This window comes from Frankliniella occidentalis, unplaced genomic scaffold (genome assembly GCF_000697945.3).
Source record: "Frankliniella occidentalis isolate FOCC.00 unplaced genomic scaffold, Focc_3.1 Scaffold21, whole genome shotgun sequence".
Lineage (NCBI taxonomy): Eukaryota > Metazoa > Arthropoda > Insecta > Thysanoptera > Thripidae > Frankliniella > Frankliniella occidentalis.
Window position 1 is genome coordinate 1,906,208 of NW_026267151.1, and position 19,084 is coordinate 1,925,291.

The following is a 19,084-nucleotide window of genomic DNA, read 5'->3' on the forward strand; positions in this document are numbered from 1 at the left end:
TTTCACTTTAAAAAAAAAAAAAAAAAAAAAAAAAATACACAATAAACACTGGTGTTATGTCCATTCCGCCGTGGCTTGGCTTAGCTTATTTGACAGCATCTCATACTTTAGTTAAAGTTGAACTCACCATTTCTGACTTTTGTTTGTCTTAGTAGTTAATGAGCTAAATGTGAGCACATATATCTGACATAAGTTACACCTCTGCACAACATTCTTACCACAAATAATGTGAAGCTGAAGCATCCTTTGTCTTTGGTGGGATAGGATTTCTCCAATCCATTTTACTAGACCTGAAGTCAATTATTTTTTTATTTTTTTTGTAGGTTCGCCTTGAAAGTATTGGTGCAGAAGACATAGTTGATGGCAACCCACGACTTATCTTGGGTCTTATTTGGACCATAATTCTTCGCTTTCAAATTCAAGAAATCGAGATTGATGTGGTAAGTGTAAATATTAGCAGAAAATTGATATAAACTTTTAAAAATATGCTTCTTATCTTGAAGGTTCTTATATTTTTCTAAAGGATGAAGAAAATGAGAGCAGTGAAAAGAAATCAGCTAAAGATGCCTTGCTGCTTTGGTGCCAAAGAAAAACTAATGGTTACTCAGGAGTTCAAATTCATGATTTCACTGGTAATGATTTTTATCTCTAATAACATAATGGCCTAGGCCTTGTGAATTTCTGTCAGAATTGATGGAACATTTTTTTCTTTTATAGGTTCATGGCGTAGTGGACTTGGTTTCAATGCACTTATTCATGCCCATCGACCAGACCTGATTGATTTCCCAGCTTTGCAACCAACCCGTCATATTGATAATCTTAATAATGCTTTTGATACTGCTGCTACACATTTAGGAATCCCAAGTCTTTTAGATGCAGAGGGTATTTATTGTTTACTCCACTTTCTGTTTTATTTTTATATTTATCTATTTAATAAGAAAAATCTGATTATTATTTGGTTTGCAGATGTTGATACTAGTAGGCCTGATGAAAAGTCCATCATCACTTATGTAGCATCTTATTACCACACTTTTGCCAGATTGAAAAATGAAATGAAAAGTGGTCGAAGAATTGCAAATGTATGTTTATAAGTGTTTATTATTAATTTTCTTATGATTTTCATAACATCCCAACTATTTTGTATCTACTGTCAAAAATATTTCATATTTCATTTTCTTTCTGTTTTAATTCTAAAACAAATTTCAATTTTGTTTTTGCTAGATTGTTGGTCAGATGATGGATGCTGACAAGATGAAGATCCATTATGAAAGGCTAACGTCAGACCTCCTTCAGTGGATTCGTATGAAAATCAGTGAACTAGAAGACAGAAACTTTCCCAACTCCCTCGAAGGAATTCAAAAAGAATTGCTGAGTTTCAAACAGTACCGCACTGTAGAAAAGCCACCTAAGTATAAAGAACGCAGTGAAATTGAAGCTCTCTACTTCCACATTAATACGCAATTGAAGTCATTAAATCAACCAGCCTTTACTCCTCAAGAAGGTCAGCTTATTCATGATTTAGAGAAAGGGTGGGAACAATTAGAAAGAGCTGAGCATAGACGTGAAGTTGCACTAAGGCAAGAACTTTTAAGACAAGAGAGACTTGAACAATTAAATTACAAATTTGAGAGAAAAGTAAGTTCTTTGTTTTAACATCTACTTTTATTATATCTGAAATCAAGTATTAATCAATGTTTTTTTCACAGAGTGTTCTCCGAGAGGGATACCTGAAAGAAATGATTCAAGTGTTATCGGATCCTCGATATGGCAGTAATTTAACCCAAGTTGATGCCACTGTCAAAAAACATGAAGCAATAAGTGCCGACATCATGGCACGTGAGGAGAGGTTTCATGACCTAAGCAATATGTCAGCGGAACTTGTGCGTGAAAAATACCATGGTTCCGAAAGGGTCCAACAAAGAGAAACAGAGGTGTTGGAAAGGTGGCGTGAACTTCTTGCCCTTCTTGAAAAGCACAAAGAAAATCTCAGTCTTCTTTGTGGCCTGATGGCTATCCTGCGAGAAATGGACACTGTGATGACAGCTATTAAAGATTTACAGGTAATAACTTGCAACTCATTTCAGTCATGAGAATTGATGTCTGCCTTTGTGTCTTCAAAATTAACTAACAATTTCTCCTTTTTTTTTTTTTTTTGTAGGATAACTTTCAATCACAAGATGTTGGCCCTCATTTGCTTGCTGTTGAAGATTTACTTCAGAAACATAGCTTAATGGAGCTGCAAGTCACAGCAATAGGAGAGACACAGAGACGTCTTGGGCGGCAGGGACACCAGTATATGAGTAGCGGTCACCGCGAAGCAGCGACTCTTCAGCAGCGACTTGATGGTCTGAATGAAGCATATGACAACCTCCTTGAGTGCAGCAAACAGCGACGTGCCCGTCTGGAAGAAGCTCGCAACTTCTTTCAGTTTATTCAAGATCATGAGGATGAGGAGGGTTGGATAGTTGACAAACAGAGAATTTGCAAGACAGGAATATCGGCCAAAGATCTTCGTGCTGTTCTGAGCCTTCAGCAGAAACACAAAGTGTTACAGGATGAAATGAGTATGCGACGTCCAAAGTCAGAACAGGTTTGTGAGGCAGGCCGGGCTCTTATAACTGATAAACATCCCAAATCTCATGAAATTAATACTCGTATCAGTGGCCTCCAAGAACAGTGGAGCACTTTAAATGAATTAGTTGCCCTACGCCGGAAACAACTTGAAGATGCTGCTGAAGCTTATCAGGTAAATACATGTCATTACTCAGATGTATAAACATTGTTTATGTACATTACTTTATTTTCCAATGTTTTTCAGTTTTATACGGATGCCAATGAAGCAGAATCATGGTTGAATGAAAAAATGGCGATAGTGGCTTCAACAGACTATGGCGAGGATGAACCCTCTGCTCAAGCATTGCTTCAACGCCACCGAGATCTCCAGGGTGAACTCAATGCATATAGTGGTGACATTCAAAGTCTTAACAGTCAGGCTGAGAAGCTAGTCAAAGCAGGCATCTCTACTTTAGAAGTATGTTATATTTTCATGTCAAATTTGGTTCTTAAAAAGGAAGGGAGATTTTTAAAGAACAATCAATCTTACAGCTGTCGGCAGAGCCTGAACCCCTCTCTGAGGCGGATGGGGGCGATGAGGAGGAGTGGGTGAATGAGATGCGTTTGGTGCCCCAAGAAGTTTGGGAGGAAGAACCAGTTGAAAGAACTGAGTACCGTACTGTTACAGAAGAAAGGCTAGTGCCTCAAGTTAAGAGTCAGTACCCTTTCAATGGTCAGGGTATGGTAATGGAAAAAGGAGAGGTATTATTTCAACAGCTTTAAAAAAAAAAAAAAAATTATTTGCAATAGAGAGTTTTATTAATATTTGAAACTTTTTCTTTTTCTGTGCTTATAGGTAATGTACCTTCTGAATAAAACAAACGATGATTGGTGGAACGTTCGCAAGACAAATGGTCAAGATGGATTTGTACCTGCTAATTACGTTCGTGAAATTGAGCCTAAAACAGTTCAAGTTCAAGTCAGACGACCAGAAAAAATAAAAGAAGTGAAAAGAATCAGGAAAACTAAGATGGTAAAACAGGTCATTCCTGTAAGAAAACAGAAAGCACCTAAACCTCCAGGTAAATTTGCAAACCATATCTCTTAAAAGTACAACTTCATCAACATTGTTCAATTACCTTTCTCACAATTTTCTCTCGTATTTCTAGGAAGAACATCAAGAAGGAAATCAACTGATGATGAGAATCAAAATGTAGAAAAGCGTCAGCAGAAAATAAATCACACTTACAAGCAACTTCAAGACATGGCAGTTCGAAGACACGCTCTTTTAGAAGATTCAATTCATCTTTTTGGGTTTTATAGAGAATGTGATGATTTTGAAAAGTGGATCAAAGACAAAGAAAAGATGCTAAGAGCTGATGATAGTACAGATACTGTTGAAACTGCCAAGAGGAAGTATGAGGTAATGACAATGGCACTTATTTAAGTTCCAAATTATTATCTATCTATACTTATTTATACTGTATCTAGAATCTTTCTCCTTAACTATAATCTCCTCTGATCTGTTAGAAATCTCCTAAAGAGAAAGAGTCAAAGAAAGGACGACAAAGCATTGATTCAAATTCTGCAAAAATCAGCTTAGTTTCAAATCTTGTAAGACTTACATAACTTTACAAAATGGTACTACTTGTTTGTGATGTCGTCTAGGGGTCAGCTTTGTGGTGGACATTGTTTTATTGCAATGTTTAAATGGATCTTGTGATTTGTGAATTTTCTCTTACAGTGCTTGCTTGTGTTATTAGTATTATCTGCTTAAATGACTTATTGTTGTTTGTCATACCTTTGTCTTTTTTTTTTAAAGTGAAATGACAGTGAAATTTTTTCATTTTGATGTGAAGTTTATCTGTTTCCAACTGTGCTGGGTATTTTTGTGCGGGTACTTCTGACACCCAAAATTTGTTTTAAATGGCTCTTTTCTCATTTTTATTTTCTAGAAATTTCTCACTGATCTGTCAGCCTCTGGGAAACGAGTGGAAGCTATTGATGCTGCTGTGGAGGAATTCGTTCGTCAGGGTCATAGTCAGCTTGACAAAGTCAAAGCACGGCAAAATCAAATTCATCAGTTATGGGATCATCTGAATTGGTTGAAGGGTCAAAAAGAACGTAGTCTAGAGGGTGCTTCAAGGTATTGTCTATTTTAGTGAGGCACATATCTATTTTGCCTTAAATGTAATTTATCCATCTATTTGATGTATCTTTTTTATATTCTATTTCAGTGTTGAACTGTTCCATCGAACATGTGATGAAGCTCGAGATTGGATGCAAGAAAAGATGACTCAATTAGACACAGCTGAGCTGGGGCCAGACTTGAAAACTGTTCAGGCCTTGCAAAGAAGGCATTTACATCTGGAAAGAGAACTTGCTCCTGTCCAGGAGAAAGTAAACAGAGTAAACCTGTTAGCCAATTCTGTGAAGTCATCATATCCAAATGAGAAAGGAAATGTGAATGCTCGGCAGAAAGAAGTACAGGAGTTGTGGGAGAAGGTTAAGACCAAAGCAATTGAACGCAGGTCTAGATTAGAAGATGCTGTTGGACAACAAATCTTCATGAACAGCTCGAAGAATTTGCTGAGCTGGGTACATTCTGTGAAAGATGCATTGAATGCTGATGAGACCGCTAGGGATCTTGCCACTGCAGAAAGCCTCTTGAAGAAGCATAGTGAGCTTGGGGATGACATTCGTACTCACGAGGATGAGTTTCATGAAGTGTCTGATCTCGGAAAACAACTTCTCCAACGGAACCCAAATTTGACTGAAGTTCAAACTCGCATTGTTAAATTAGCTGAAGAACAAGAGGCTGTTGCCCGAGGTTGGCAAGAAAAAGGATCCTGGCTGGACCAGTGCAGAGACTTGCAAATCTTCAATAAGGAAGCTGATGCTATTGACACCACCACATCTAGCCATGAAGCATTCCTTGAATTCACAGACCTTGGTGGCTCACTTGATGACGTTGAAGCTCTTTTAAAGAGGCATGAAGATTTTGAAAACATGTTAAATGCCCAAGATGAAAGGTCTAAAATTTTTAGTGAAATGGCTGACAAGCTTATTGCTGCTGGTCATTACGACAGTAAAGGGATTGATGACCGCCGCATGCAAATCCTTGCTAGACGTAAGGCTGTTAAGGAATCTGCAAAGATAAGACGAGCTGCTCTCCTTGCTTCTCACAACTTCCAGGAATTCGTAGCTAACAGTGATGACCTACGAGGATGGTTAGGGGATAAATTACGAACTGCTGGAGATGAAAGTTACAGAGATCTTAGCAATATTGAACGTAAACTACAGAAACATGAGGCATTTGAGAGAGAATTGCGTTCTAATGGTGGACAGTTACGTAATGTGAACAAGATGGGACAAGCTCTCATTTCGGAAGGAAATTACCGCAGTCCAGAAGTTCAAAAAATCTTAGACAACCTTAACACTGCTTGGGAAGAATTAGTTCAAGTGTCAAGAAACAAGGGAGCTCGTCTCAGACAAGCTGCAGCTCAAAAGAGTTACAACCGCATGCTGGAAGACGCACAAATAAAATTAGAGGAAATGGAAATGGCTTTACAGTCAAAACAACTTGGAGTAGATCTTCGAAATTGCAAACAACTGATTAAGAAACATCAGGTATTAGCATTGTTACATATTGTGTAACCTGGATAGTAAGAATCACTCAAGGCTGAGGTCTCAGTGTGTTATATCCAGGTGTTCTTAAATCAATATAAAACCATGTGCAAAATTTGTCTTGAGTCATCCAAAAAGTTATTTTATAAGGAGGTATTCTTACTATCTAGGTTTCACTGTTTTAAAGTGCCCACTCATTTATCTTGTTCTAAAAATGTGTTGGTTAGCATTGCTTATTGTATGGTTTTGGTTTTCATTTACAGGGACTAGAAAGTGATATGAACCAATGGGACCAACGTGTCAATGACTTGGTAAACAATGGCGAAGAAATGGCCCATGAAGGGCATTTCGATGCTGAGAATATTTTGAAAGCTAGCAAAGATTGTCAACAAAAGTTTGCATCTCTAAAAGTACCAGCCCAGGCGCGACGGGAAGCGTTAGATGAAAGTCTTCGCTTTCACAAATTTGGATTTGAGCTTGCTACGGAGTTGGGCTGGATTCGTGAACACATGCCTCTTGCTGCATCTGACACTCTTGGAAGCAATCTTCATCAAGCCCAGTCCATGTATAAGAAGCACAAAAAATTGGAATCAGAAATAACAGGTCATCAACCTATGATAGACCGTACCTTGGCTTCAGGGCAAAATCTTGTCAGTGAAGGGCATCCTGAAGTTAAACAGGCAAGTTTAAATTCAAGATTTGTATTTTCCATATCAATACATTATCTATATGTGCATTACAATAGGTTTTTTCCATTTTCTGGCAGATTGACAACTTGTGTCAGCAACTGATAGACTCTTGGAAGGAGTTGAATGATAAGGCTGCAGAGAGAGCTAAGAAATTAGAGCTTTCCCTGAAGGCCCAGCAATTCTTCTTTGAGGCTGGGGAAGTAGAGAGTTGGCTAACTGAAAGGAATGACGTGCTTAGCTCCACTGATTATGGAAGAGATAGAGATGCAGCTACCAAACTGTTGACTAAGCATAAGGTCTAGCAGATCACCTTTTTTCGTCCTTACTATGTCTTTTCTTACAGTATTGATAATCATTCTTTCTTTTATTTTCAATAGACACTTGAACTAGAACTAGACTCATACAGTGGGATTGTGAGTGAAATGGGCCATACAGCCAATGCAATGGTTAATGCAAAACACCCTGATGCCAAAGCCATAGCTAGTAAACAACAATTACTGTCGCAACAAATGCGGACCTTACAAAAGTTAGCCACTGCCCGGCAGCAACGACTTATGGAGTCAATGTACAGGCATGAGTATTTCCTTGAAAGTGCCGAACTTGAACAGTGGATCAGAGAACAAAGTCAAGTTGCAGCCTCTGAGGATTATGGGCAGGATTATGAACACCTTCAGGTACTTTTGTTTGAGTTTACAGCTGCAAACAAGTCTTATATAAACTACTTCATCTAACATACATGTTTGTGTGCATTTCAGATTTTACAAAATAAATTTGATGAACTGAAGCGCAGTGTTGAAGCTGGGTCTGAGCGATTTAATCAGTGTGAGGAATTAGCAAAGAAACTCATTGCAAATGAAAGCCCGTATATTCCTGATATCGAAAAGCGTCAAGTCCAACTAAGGTATGAACCAATTTATGTTTTATAATATAACGGTAATAACATACCGGACATAAACATGCATCATATGTATTCTAGAATTTTTAACTCTGCATGACTCATTTGTAATTTTGCTTGTTAATCTTACTTTTCTATAATCTGAGTGCAAACACTGTTCTGGCATGGATTTTCAAAAATTGCTAATTATTGCATGTTTGTAGAATATTCATAGATCCAAAAATTTGTGGATCGGGTTACCTCTATTATCTGTTATGCTTCTTATTTTTCCACCGTAGTATTAATCATCAGAGTTGGCATCTGAAGTATGTGTGTTGTATGGGTGTGAAGACTCTTTTTAAGTGAATTCTATCTATTACTCTCTGGGTCCATTTTGAATATCTCTATCTGTTATACAATACTTGGTGTAAATTGATGTAAGTTTAGCAACTTGTTTAACTTGTTTATTAAAACGTATTGTGCATTTTGCTTGGGCTGGTGTTTGTTGCTCGTATCTATAAGAGGATGTTGGTAAATGGTTCCATAACTTTGTGGTGGGTATTTGTAGTGCTGACGGGATTGAGAGGCTCGACAACGAGAATCCTGTGCGACAGGTAGCTGAGCGTCATGCTGCAAACAAGTGAGTGGTGTACTATGTTCTAGTAATTGTGACTCTTCTAGATGTCTTTTAGATTTATGCTTAACATTCACTTGCCTGGCTTTCATATTACAAGATTTTCTGTGGATGTGTGCTCCTCTTTTACTAGCTTGGTGTGTCTTTATGTATGTTCCTTTAAATTAAAAAAATTATTTATTGCAGCTTCATTATTTTTTACCAACTAATTATAGACCATTTAGTGCTATGCATTCTAACATTTGTTATTTTTAGTTATTTTTATCAATTCTTTCACAACATATTACTAAACAAAACTGTTAATTTTAGGGAGGCGTGGCAACAGCTACTTAATCAGATGTCCCATCGTGAAAGACGACTCTCAGCTGCTGGAGAAATTCATCGATTCCACCGTGATGTAGCTGAGGCTCTAGCTCGTATTAATGAGAAAATGGCAGCATTACCAGATGATAGAGGGCGTGATTTAAATTCAGTTTTGGCCCTCATCAGGAGGCATGAAGGATTTGAAAATGATTTGGTGGCATTGGAAGCACAACTGCAGGTGAGAGTACATTTATCCACCAAGAGTTTTGGCCCCAGGATTTTTCTAACTATCAATATCTTAATGATGCAGGTTTTAGTGGAGGATGCTGCTCGACTTCAAGCTTTGTATCCTGGTAATAATGCTACACAAATTGCACAACAACAGACTGTTGTCTTATCAAGCTGGACGGCTCTACAAAATCGAAGTGCTCAGCGTAGGGAAGAGCTCCAAGCTAGTTGTGATTTACAACGCTTCCTAACTCAGGTATTGAATTTTAAAAGCAGCAGCATCAGAGTTATTGTCAATTAAAATATTTCCTGCATCCCTCTTTAACAATCCCATACATTATATCCCATACAATATTAATTTTTTACTACCATCCTTGTAGGTTCGTGATCTCTTCAGCTGGGCATCTGGACTTCGAGCGGCTATGCTGACTGAAGAAAAAGTTAGAGATGCAGCTGGTGCACAAACTCTTAAAGCAGAGCACGAGGCTGTTAAAGCAGAAATAGAGGCTCGTGAGGATAACTTCAAGACAGTGTTAGAGTTAGGAGAGGCCATGATTCAAGGGCAACACTATGCCTCTCAGGTTAGTTGATTTCTAAATCTTATATAGGTCCAATAGATATCATCATATAACAAAGTCATGGTTTTACATTTCTTTACAGGAAATCCGAGAGCGATCTGATCAATTGCTTGAAGAGAGGCAAAAACTGCATGCTGCGTGGCAGCACAAGAAGGTACACCTTGATCAACTTATTGATTTGCATTTCTTCCTCCGAGATGCAAAGCAAATTGACACTATCAGTGGATCCCAGGAAGTGGCCCTAGCTGGCTCTAACTTTGGTCATTCTGTTGATGAAGTCACTGCTGCAATGAAAAAGCATGATGCTTTTGAAAAACTACTTGGAACACAGGAAGAGAAAGTACTTGCATTACAAGAACATGGTGACAAACTTCTTGCCCAAAGGCATTTTGAAAGCCAGTCTATAGCGCAAAGATTAGCCCAAGTTGTAGAACGACGTGTCAAAGTAAAGGATCTGTGTGCCACAAGGAGAGGTCATCTTGAAGATGCCCTACTTCATGCTCAGTTTATCCGTGATGTTGGAGAGGCAGAACTCTGGATTGATGAAAAGCAAAAGAAACTGGAAGCAGAGGCCGGAAAAGGAGAGGGCAACTCACTTGAGGAAAAGATAAAGAAGCTCCAGAAACACCAAGCTTTTCAAGCAGAGCTTTCAGCAAATCAAGGGCGGATTGGTGAAATTCAGGAGAAAGGTGAAATGCTGTTGAGGAAGAAGCATAAGTCATCTCGAGAAGTGAGACAACAGCTGGATCAGTTATTATCCTCATGGCGCACTTTACTCCAAGAATCAAGTAATCATGGAAGAGGATTAGAGGAAGCTCAAGATATTCTTGAATTTAACAACCAATTGGAGAAAATTGAAGCATGGATAAGGGATAAGGAAATGATGGTACAAGCAGCTGACACTGGTAGAGACTATGAACACTGTCTAGCATTGCAGCGCAAACTTGATGATGTGGATAGTGACATGCGAGTTGATGATTCCAGGATGAGGGCAATAAATGCTCTTGCTGATAAATTGATTCGTCAGGGAAGAAGTGATACTCGCTCAGTAGACCAGCGTCGTGATCAATTTAATAGTAAATTAAAGAGCCTTCAGGGTGCATTAGGAGAATACCGTGAGAGATTGGCTGGAGCTCTTGAAGTTCACCTTTTCAATAGAGATGTTGATGACACAGCTCAAAGAGTTGCTGAGAAAGCTGTAGCAATGTCCAGTGAGGATACTGGCCGTGATTTAATGGGTGTTGAACAGCTGCAACGCAAGCAGGATGCACTTGAGCGCGACATGACTGCTATTGAAGGCAAACTGAAGGAACATGAGAGCGAGGCCAAAAGGTTGTCTCAGAAGTATCCTGACATGGCAGTTCCAATTTTCAACAAGCTGTCTGCACTCACCGACGATTGGCGTAATCTTCTTCAACTTTCTCGGAAAAGACGTGATGCCCTTTCTGCTGCCTACACTTTACACAAATTCAAGTCAGACTTGAAAGAACTCGATATTTGGGTAGGAGAGGCAATTAAACGAATGGGTTCATCAGAACTGCCCTCCTCAGTGCCTGAAGCTGAAGCCATGTTGCAGTTGCATCAAGAAAGGAAAGCTGAAATTGATGGGCGTCAAGAAGCATTTAAATCCTTAAAGGAATTTGGGCTTCGTATTCCTGAAGCTGAGAATGATATGAGTAAACTGGAAGAGTTAAGAAGAACTTTAGGAGCAGCTTGGGAGGATAGAAAACAACGTCTAACTCAAGCTCACCAGCTTCAACTCTTCCGTGAGCAGACAGACCAGGCTCATAGCTGGCTTGCTGGAAAAGAAGCATTCCTGAATAATGATGATGTTGGAGATTCCCTATCAAGTGTAGAAGCTTTGCTCAGAAAACACGAAGATTTTGAGAAAACACTTGTTGCACAATTAAGTAGGGTAGAAGAGCTCGAAAAGTTTGCTTTAGAAATCCTGTCTGACCACCACTATGATAGCAATGCAATCACTCAAAAATTAAAAAGTGTGATTTCTAGGCGGGATCGTCTTAAGGAAGCTACTGCTGCCAGGCGCAAGCGGCTGCAAGAGAGTCGACAGCTTCACCAGTTCCTTAGAAATATGTATGAGGTATGTTAACCCACAAGTCAGATATCTCTGTACAATTTCATTGAAATATTTCATGTTGTTATAATCTATCTGTTTTTCTCAGGTTGACGCATGGCTGACCCAGAAGTTGCAGGTTGCCAGTGATGAGAGTTACCGCGACCCTACTAATCTTCAAAGTAAAATTCAGAGACATGCAGCTTTTGAATCCGAGCTTACTGCAAACCGAGCCCGTGTGAATGGTGTTACTGCTGAGGGTGAAGGGCTAATTGGGGCTGGTCATTTTGCCTCAATGGAGATACGTATGCGTCTTGATGAATTAGAAACAGAATGGCGCCGTTTGCAAGATGCTAGTTTATTGAAAAGGGAGAGGCTGAATGACGCCTATCAAGCGTTACTTTTTAGTCGTACGCTTGAGGAAATGGAAACATGGATGGATGATGTTGAAAGTCAGCTAGCCTCTGAAGATCATGGAAAAGATCTCAGCAGTGTTCAAAATTTACTCAAAAGACACACTCTTTTGGAGAGTGATGTTTTGGGACATGCTGAGACTTGTGAACAGATCAAGGACACTGCTGGTACATTTGAGAGATCTAATCATTTTATGAAAGAAGAAATACAGGATAGAGCGGCAAATGTTATTAAAAGGTATGTTTTCAGTAAATTTGCTTTCTTATTCCTGGATCTTGTGTAGTGAAAGAAAAGCAAAAGAATTGGCTTGTTATTTTAATGTTTCCTATGTTGTAGATATCGATCCTTGCACGAACCTATGCAAATTCGACGAGAGAACTTAGAAGATGCGTTGCTTCTCAAACAGTTAATTAGAGACATTGACGATGAGATGCAATGGCTGGCTGAAAAAGAACCACAGGCTGCATCTGATGATTTAGGAAGCAGCCTTACTGCTGTGCAGAGCCTCCAGAAAAAGCATCAGGTAGAAAACTATAGTCAAATTCAGATTTCATGGTTTTCCTGGAAAAAATTTGTTATTTGATTATGTTTTTTGGTGTTATGTTTTCAAGGCCCTGGAAGCAGAGATTCTTTCACATGAACCAGTAGTATCCAATTTGTCTAAGAGGGCACATCAAATGGTTCAGTCCAATCATTTTGCCGCTCAACGTATTGAAAAACTTAGCAGTGAATTACAAGAAAAACTAGGAACTTTAAAAGATATCTCTAGCGTGAGAAGACTTCGCCTACTTGATGCTGTTGAATCTCAAATGGTGTGGACTTTATATACCTACTGAGTTACCTACTCATTTATTTATGTTTTGCTTTTTCTTTACCATTTTCAGTATCAAATGCTTTCAATTCAAATTCTGTCAGTGTTTTTAATTTGTAAATTTGACATTTTTTTGGTATTTATTCACCTTATTTTTTTACAGTTCTACGCTGAAGCAGCTGAAGCTGAAACTTGGATGAAAGAAAAACGGCCAATGCTTACCTCTAGTGATGTTGGCAAGGATGAGGATTCAGTTTTATCACTCTTAAAGAAACTTGAGTCATGTGAAAGAGATCTTAGTGCCTTCCAACATACAATCGGTCGCCTTGCAAAGCTGTCAAGTGGTCTAGTTGACAGAGGTCATTTTGATAGCGAAAACATCAAGCAAAAGCAGGTACTTAGTATTTATCATTGGTTTACCATGTAGATTTATATAAGAAATCAATGCAAGTAAATAAAATAGTTGATTTTTGTTACCTTTCACTGAAACACAATTTACCTAGTTACTACAAATTCTGAGAAACATCTGGGAACATTGTATTTACACATTTGCTTTCCCTCTTTGCCTCTCTTGGGTCTTCTAAACTTATGTTTCTTTTTCTAGGTTGACCTGGAAAACCATTTTGCCCAGCTTCAGGTCCTCCACAAGAAACGTGAAGAGAGACTTATTGAAAGTAGAAAGCTTTTCCGATTTTTAAGAGAGGCTGAGGAAGTTGCTGAATGGATTGGAGATCAAACTACTGTGGCAGCCTCAGAGGATTATGGGAGAGATGTTGAGCACGTAGAACTTCTCATACAGGTCAGTTGATGATAGATGATTTGGAGAAAAACTAGTTACACAATAATCTCTAATACACTGTATTCTGGTCTCAGACCTTTGAGACTTTCCTTAGTGGTCTCTCGGCCAGTGAAGGTCGCGTGTCAGCTTGCCTCTCCTCAGGGAAGGCCCTAATTGCTGAGAAGAACCCTGAATCTGGGCGTATTCAAAGTAAACTTGATGAAACTCAACAGCTTTGGGAGGATTTGAAAGAATTGGCCCACGCCCGACAGGAGGTATTTTGTTTACCAAGGCTAAAAGAGAATTTCTCTGTCTTCTTTTTGTCTCATCCTTAATTTTCTATTTTAGGCCCTTGCTGGAGCAAAGCAAGTTCACGTGTTTGATCGGACAGCTGATGAAACCATCAGCTGGATACAAGAGAAAGATGCTACACTCATTTCAGAAGGGTATGGTCAGGACCTAGAAACTATCCAAACGTTGGTGCGCAAGCACCAAGGATTTGAAACCGACCTAGGTGCAGTAAAAGAGCAAGTGGAATCTGTTGGAGAGGAGGCAGGACGGCTTGCTGAACTCTTTCCAGATGCTCGGGAACACATTGAAGTTAAGCATGAAGAAGCAATGGAATGTTGGAATGAATTACTTGAAAAAGCTGCACAACGTAAAGATAAGTTACATCAAGCAGAACAGCTTCAAGCATACTTCGACCAATATCGTGATTTGATGTAAGTTGTGTTCTGCCATTTCTTGATGTTCCAAAATGAAAAACTTGATGAAGCATTAATTGGTATGATTATGTATCTTAAGGTCTTGGATAAATGAAATGATTGCCAAAGTGACAGCTCCCGACTTGGCCCAAGATGTTCCTGGGGCAGAGGCTCTTATAACTCGTCATTCTGAACATAAAGCAGAAATTGATACCAGGAGTGAAGCCTTTGACAAATTTTATACTACTGGGAAACAACTTATAGATCAGGTATTTCCGAAATAAGTTCTTTTCCAAAATCTTACTAAACTGTTATTGAGGTATACCTATATTTATCATACTTAAAATATTTAGGGTCATTTCCTATCTGATGAGATTGAAGACAAAATATCAGTTTTGAAGCAACGCAGAAAGGTCCTGAATGATACTTGGTATCTTCGCCAGACAATTTATGCACAAAACCTTGATACTCAGGTAAAATTGAAAAACCAATGCATTATTCTCTATTTTGTACTCAACATTCTGGAAACTCAGCAAAAATCAATTGTCTTCTAAGTCTTAAGGTAAATGTGTATTTGTGTTAAAGATGTTCAAGAGAGACGCTGATCAGCTTGAAAACTGGCTGCAGTCAAGGGAGGCTACACTTCATGATCCCAAATTGGGGGAAAGTATATTGCAAGTTGAAGAACTCATTCGTAAGCATGAAGACTTTGAAAAAACAATTGAAGCCCAAGAGGAGAAGTTCAATGCTCTTAATAGAGTAACCTTGGTAAGTTCATTTTAACTTTGTTGAGTACAATATGACAGCAATGTTATTGCATTATGCATTGCCGCCTTGAAGGTGTGAATGAATGATTTTGATAACCTCATGTCATTGTTTTGGTTTTGAATTAGTTGGAGGAGGCATTCCGTAAACAGCAACAGGCTGAGGAGGCTGCTCGCTTAGCTGAACGAGAACGAGTAGAGAAGGAACGCGTGGAGGCCCGGAAACGCAAAGAGGTTCAACGTATTACTGATGTAAGTTTTTAGTATGTCTCTCGGATTTACTACACATTTCTGCATTGATCTGACCAATGTAGATAAAACATCTATGTTCTCTTTTCCTTGCATATAGGAACGAAGGCGTGAAGACGAAAGAAGACGTGTACCTGAAGTTAGGCTTGGGAGAGATGAGGTCAATGGAGACCGCCACGATAGGTAGCAACTCAATTTTTACTTTTTTCTTAAATTCTCTGTATTGCACGATCTTCTGCAGGGTCACTTCCCATATTACTTTCTTAATGCATGGCTTGTGTATTGGTTGGATCTAAAGTTCACTTCAGAATTTAATAATTACAAGTTCATTAGGTACCATAATTCCCCACCATATCTTTAATACATAGTTGTTAAACTTATGAACTTATTGCATCCTACTTTCTTTATTTTAATGCATGATTGGTGTTCTACTAGTTCGGGTAGTCTTGAGGTGATTCCATCTGGCTCATCTGTCTTTAATGAAGATGAAACATCAATGGAAAGAGCTCTTCCTTTAACCAAATCTAACTCTGTCTCTGCTGTTGATACCACAAGGTGCGCCTTACCTGGAAAATATGCATGAATTTGTAAAGAGACTATACGCTTTTTTACCCAAAGTTTGCTAATTTAAGTATTGCATTTAATTACTTTTTCCCTTTTGTTTTTCAGGCTACATCCTGATAGCACTGATACTGGTGTTCAAAAGTCTAGCAGTATCTCTCAAATGTTTAGGAAAGGTAAACGATTAATTTTTATTATCCGTCTACACAAAGCACAGGGATCTAGATTGATAATTTCAACTTGATGTATTTCCTTTGCTTATTTTAGCTACAGGGGATGTGAAGAGGGCAGAGAGTATGCGAGTTGAACTTAAAAAGCCAAAGAGGACACCTAGCTTCACCACTCGCCGTCGTACTCAAAGTTTCCGGAAACTGCAGAAACTAGAGCAGCAGGTGGAGCTGCCTCCTGTGGAGATTCAAGGAATACTGGATCGAAAACATGAACTGCAGGGTGGTGGAAAGAAGGCTGCTGTACGCTCTTGGAAGTCTTACTACACAGTTTTATGTGGCCAGCTTCTCTGTTTCTTCAAGGATCATGATGACTTTGTTGATAGCAAGGCAGCAACGTCACCAATTATTATATTCAAAGCTCAATGCGAGAAAGCTGATAATTACACAAAGAAGAAGCACGTTTTCAGGTGATTTACCTGCCTATGCCTTTATGATTTGCATAGGTTTATATAAATGTGATGGGTAAAGTCTGTTACACAAAGTCCTTTAAACATATGACCTCTCCTCAACCAAATTTTTTTTTCCCTTAGGTTGTGTGGAACTGATGGCTCAAAGTTCCTATTTTTAGCCCCTACAGAAGCAGAAATGGAGGATTGGGTCAATAAAATAACTTTTCATGCTCAATTGCCTCCTAGTTTACAACTGCTTAGTTATGATGAGTCGCAAAAGGTTAGTGCTTTAGTTCATCTTGTGTGTTCTTTGTTAGAAAACTAAATCTTATTTACTGGTGTCAACTTTGCATTCTTCTTTTTCCAATTATAGCAAAGTCAAAATACATTAGAACGGACACCAACTGTTAGCTCTAATGTAGATGTCAGCTCAGGATCTAGTCCAGGCTCATCACCTGAAACAAGCCCCCGACGTCCAAATACTTTACCTTCTAATTCCCTACCAAGGAATTCATCTGGTGTGTCTCAAGCACAGTTGTTACAACAGCATCGAATGAATAATAATTTACCCCCACAAGTTGTGCCCCGAGCAGCTCCACCACCTATACCACTTCGTTCACCTACCACAGAAGTTACTACTGACAATATGAGAGGAAGACCACATGGTATATATATGAACCATCTATTTTACTTGAAATTTCTCAGATAAGTATTCAAGTTTTCATGTGGTATTTACCCTTGCCATTACAGAAGGGGAACTTATGAGGCCACCCTCATTTAATGCACAATCACGAGGATCTACCCTCCCTACGCAGCGTCCTCTGATTCAGAATGCAAATTATACCAATGGTGATAGTACATGGAGGCACCAGAGTAGTCAAGAACTAACCTCACCTATGCAAGGTACTTTGTTTTTATTAAATACTATTTGAAAGCTTTTGTGGGCTTTTGTTCTTTAAAATAAATCAAATTGGTTAGTTTTAATGGAGAGGGCAATTTTATGTGTAACTTTACCAACAACCTGGAGACCAAAAATACGGTACTTCACCCTTTTGCGCTTTTTTAACACCTGCTTTCTGCTATTAGAAGCCCCACCCCCGCTTCCGTCATCGGCTCCCCCAAACAGACCACCTATGGGTGGTCTGCCAGTTGTGCCACAACTTCACCATCGAGACAGTTGGGATACTTCAATGGCGCAGCAGCCAAGTAAGTTTGCAGCCGCTCTAGTGTTAGCACCAATTGTTAAAGCAGCTTGCATAAGTTAGGAGCTTTAAACACAGCAGTTCAAATTTGCTTTTTCACTTACCTCTCTTGATTAACTGGTTTTGGTCAATTTAATCTCATATTGTTTGTGTAAAACTCTCCATAATTATTCTGTATTGTAATCTATTTTCTGTCCCTGTCTCAGTTTACCGCAACTTTGGAACAGCTGGGAAACAGGTACAGTCGACATGATTTTTTAAAATCCAAGTTACCGTGTTGCAGTTGATAATTTTCTTTCTTTCTCTGTAACAATTTTTTTTTTTTTTTCAGGCACAAACCCGCGAAGCCGTAGTGGTCTCTGTTGGAAGCACTAGTAGACCAAATTCACTCCCACCATATGTGGCTCCTCCACCAGCAGGTTCAATGCCATACCATCAGAATGATAGAACCAACTCTGGCATTGGGGTTCAGCGAAGGCCCAGTGAAAGCTCAAGTGAAAGTGAGCAACATTCAAACAAGGGATCACGCTCACCTTCAAATGCTAAAGGAAAAGATAAGAGGTCAAGTGTGTTTAACAATCTTTTTGGAAGAAAGCAGCGTTAGTTTCATTACCATTGAAGGTAATTTTAGGATCTATAATAGAAAAGTCAGGGTGTCATTTTTGTAAATAACCCTCAAAGTGAATTCGAAGTTTGATTATTGTCATTCAGTTTTATGATAACTTTAGAGATTCTTAAATGAAATTTTTAATAATAAATTTGAAGAGTGACCTGTTCACAAATTGGGCAGACCCAAAGATTTATAATTTAAGAAGTCCTTTGCTTACTTTTGAGTTACACAGTATATTGTAGGCTATAGAATGCAGCAAACTGGATTTGTTGCAGTCATAAGCATTCAATGCAAATATGTTGTACAGGTGAACCAGAAACCTGATAAAATTTTAAAATTGAGCAATTTTGAATGTCAGACTGCATAGGTATCAATCTAATGGTCGCAGGGTTTTTGGTTCACCTGAAATTATATAAAGGTACTCCCTTCTGTTTATTACCTGTTTACAATGTTTTTTGGAGCTTTATGTGTACTGTTGCAGTTTTATATTTATTACATATTGTAAAAAATTAATAAGCAATTTATATCATTTATGTTTGTTACAATTTCTTGTACTATCCCTTTTTATTTCTGATGAAAATATGGTTTATAAATATTCATTGAACCACTTTTTGTAAATACATTCCAGATAACTGGTTCATTTCTGTAACAAGTTTCTGTTTTATACTTTGTTGCGTACTTATCCCAAAGCCTGTGCCATCAGGATTTAATTGGTGTGTGTGAGAATGCATCCTAGAGTTAAGCTGTTATGATATAAATGAAATAATATGATTATTAGTGTATAGTTTTACACTTTTCTTCTGTTGATATTT

General features: G+C 38.6%; 1 protein-coding gene across 7 annotated transcripts in view; it reads left to right on the top strand.

Annotated features, from left to right (window-relative positions):
* Positions 1 to 19,043, top strand: part of LOC113211215 (spectrin beta chain, non-erythrocytic 1) — a 64,242-nt gene extending 45,199 nt beyond the window's left edge. For 2 of the 7 annotated variants that reach the window (XM_052264814.1, XM_052264815.1), the window contains 44 exons: positions 324 to 440; positions 524 to 632; positions 718 to 882; positions 967 to 1,079; positions 1,222 to 1,635; positions 1,707 to 2,060; positions 2,159 to 2,746; positions 2,819 to 3,031; positions 3,106 to 3,315; positions 3,410 to 3,635; positions 3,723 to 3,976; positions 4,084 to 4,167; positions 4,509 to 4,699; positions 4,791 to 6,183; positions 6,444 to 6,860; positions 6,947 to 7,165; positions 7,247 to 7,543; positions 7,625 to 7,770; positions 8,312 to 8,383; positions 8,687 to 8,918; positions 8,991 to 9,164; positions 9,289 to 9,489; positions 9,569 to 11,587; positions 11,670 to 12,211; positions 12,311 to 12,497; positions 12,586 to 12,786; positions 12,949 to 13,179; positions 13,390 to 13,584; positions 13,659 to 13,838; positions 13,912 to 14,285; positions 14,368 to 14,536; positions 14,621 to 14,740; positions 14,853 to 15,035; positions 15,161 to 15,283; positions 15,381 to 15,463; positions 15,716 to 15,835; positions 15,950 to 16,017; positions 16,109 to 16,478; positions 16,602 to 16,740; positions 16,834 to 17,125; positions 17,211 to 17,363; positions 17,547 to 17,666; positions 17,869 to 17,900; positions 17,994 to 19,043. In XM_052264814.1, coding sequence (XP_052120774.1) covers positions 324 to 440; positions 524 to 632; positions 718 to 882; positions 967 to 1,079; positions 1,222 to 1,635; positions 1,707 to 2,060; positions 2,159 to 2,746; positions 2,819 to 3,031; positions 3,106 to 3,315; positions 3,410 to 3,635; positions 3,723 to 3,976; positions 4,084 to 4,167; positions 4,509 to 4,699; positions 4,791 to 6,183; positions 6,444 to 6,860; positions 6,947 to 7,165; positions 7,247 to 7,543; positions 7,625 to 7,770; positions 8,312 to 8,383; positions 8,687 to 8,918; positions 8,991 to 9,164; positions 9,289 to 9,489; positions 9,569 to 11,587; positions 11,670 to 12,211; positions 12,311 to 12,497; positions 12,586 to 12,786; positions 12,949 to 13,179; positions 13,390 to 13,584; positions 13,659 to 13,838; positions 13,912 to 14,285; positions 14,368 to 14,536; positions 14,621 to 14,740; positions 14,853 to 15,035; positions 15,161 to 15,283; positions 15,381 to 15,463; positions 15,716 to 15,835; positions 15,950 to 16,017; positions 16,109 to 16,478; positions 16,602 to 16,740; positions 16,834 to 17,125; positions 17,211 to 17,363; positions 17,547 to 17,666; positions 17,869 to 17,900; positions 17,994 to 18,266 — 12,363 coding nt within the window. In that variant the 3' untranslated portion in view covers positions 18,267 to 19,043. The remainder of the gene's footprint in view (positions 1 to 323; positions 441 to 523; positions 633 to 717; positions 883 to 966; positions 1,080 to 1,221; positions 1,636 to 1,706; positions 2,061 to 2,158; positions 2,747 to 2,818; positions 3,032 to 3,105; positions 3,316 to 3,409; positions 3,636 to 3,722; positions 3,977 to 4,083; positions 4,168 to 4,508; positions 4,700 to 4,790; positions 6,184 to 6,443; positions 6,861 to 6,946; positions 7,166 to 7,246; positions 7,544 to 7,624; positions 7,771 to 8,311; positions 8,384 to 8,686; positions 8,919 to 8,990; positions 9,165 to 9,288; positions 9,490 to 9,568; positions 11,588 to 11,669; positions 12,212 to 12,310; positions 12,498 to 12,585; positions 12,787 to 12,948; positions 13,180 to 13,389; positions 13,585 to 13,658; positions 13,839 to 13,911; positions 14,286 to 14,367; positions 14,537 to 14,620; positions 14,741 to 14,852; positions 15,036 to 15,160; positions 15,284 to 15,380; positions 15,464 to 15,715; positions 15,836 to 15,949; positions 16,018 to 16,108; positions 16,479 to 16,601; positions 16,741 to 16,833; positions 17,126 to 17,210; positions 17,364 to 17,546; positions 17,667 to 17,868; positions 17,901 to 17,993) is intronic. The other 5 variants (XM_052264820.1, XM_052264819.1, XM_052264816.1 and 2 more) reach the window with 5 other exon arrangements.
* Positions 19,044 to 19,084: the final 41 nt, after the last annotated feature.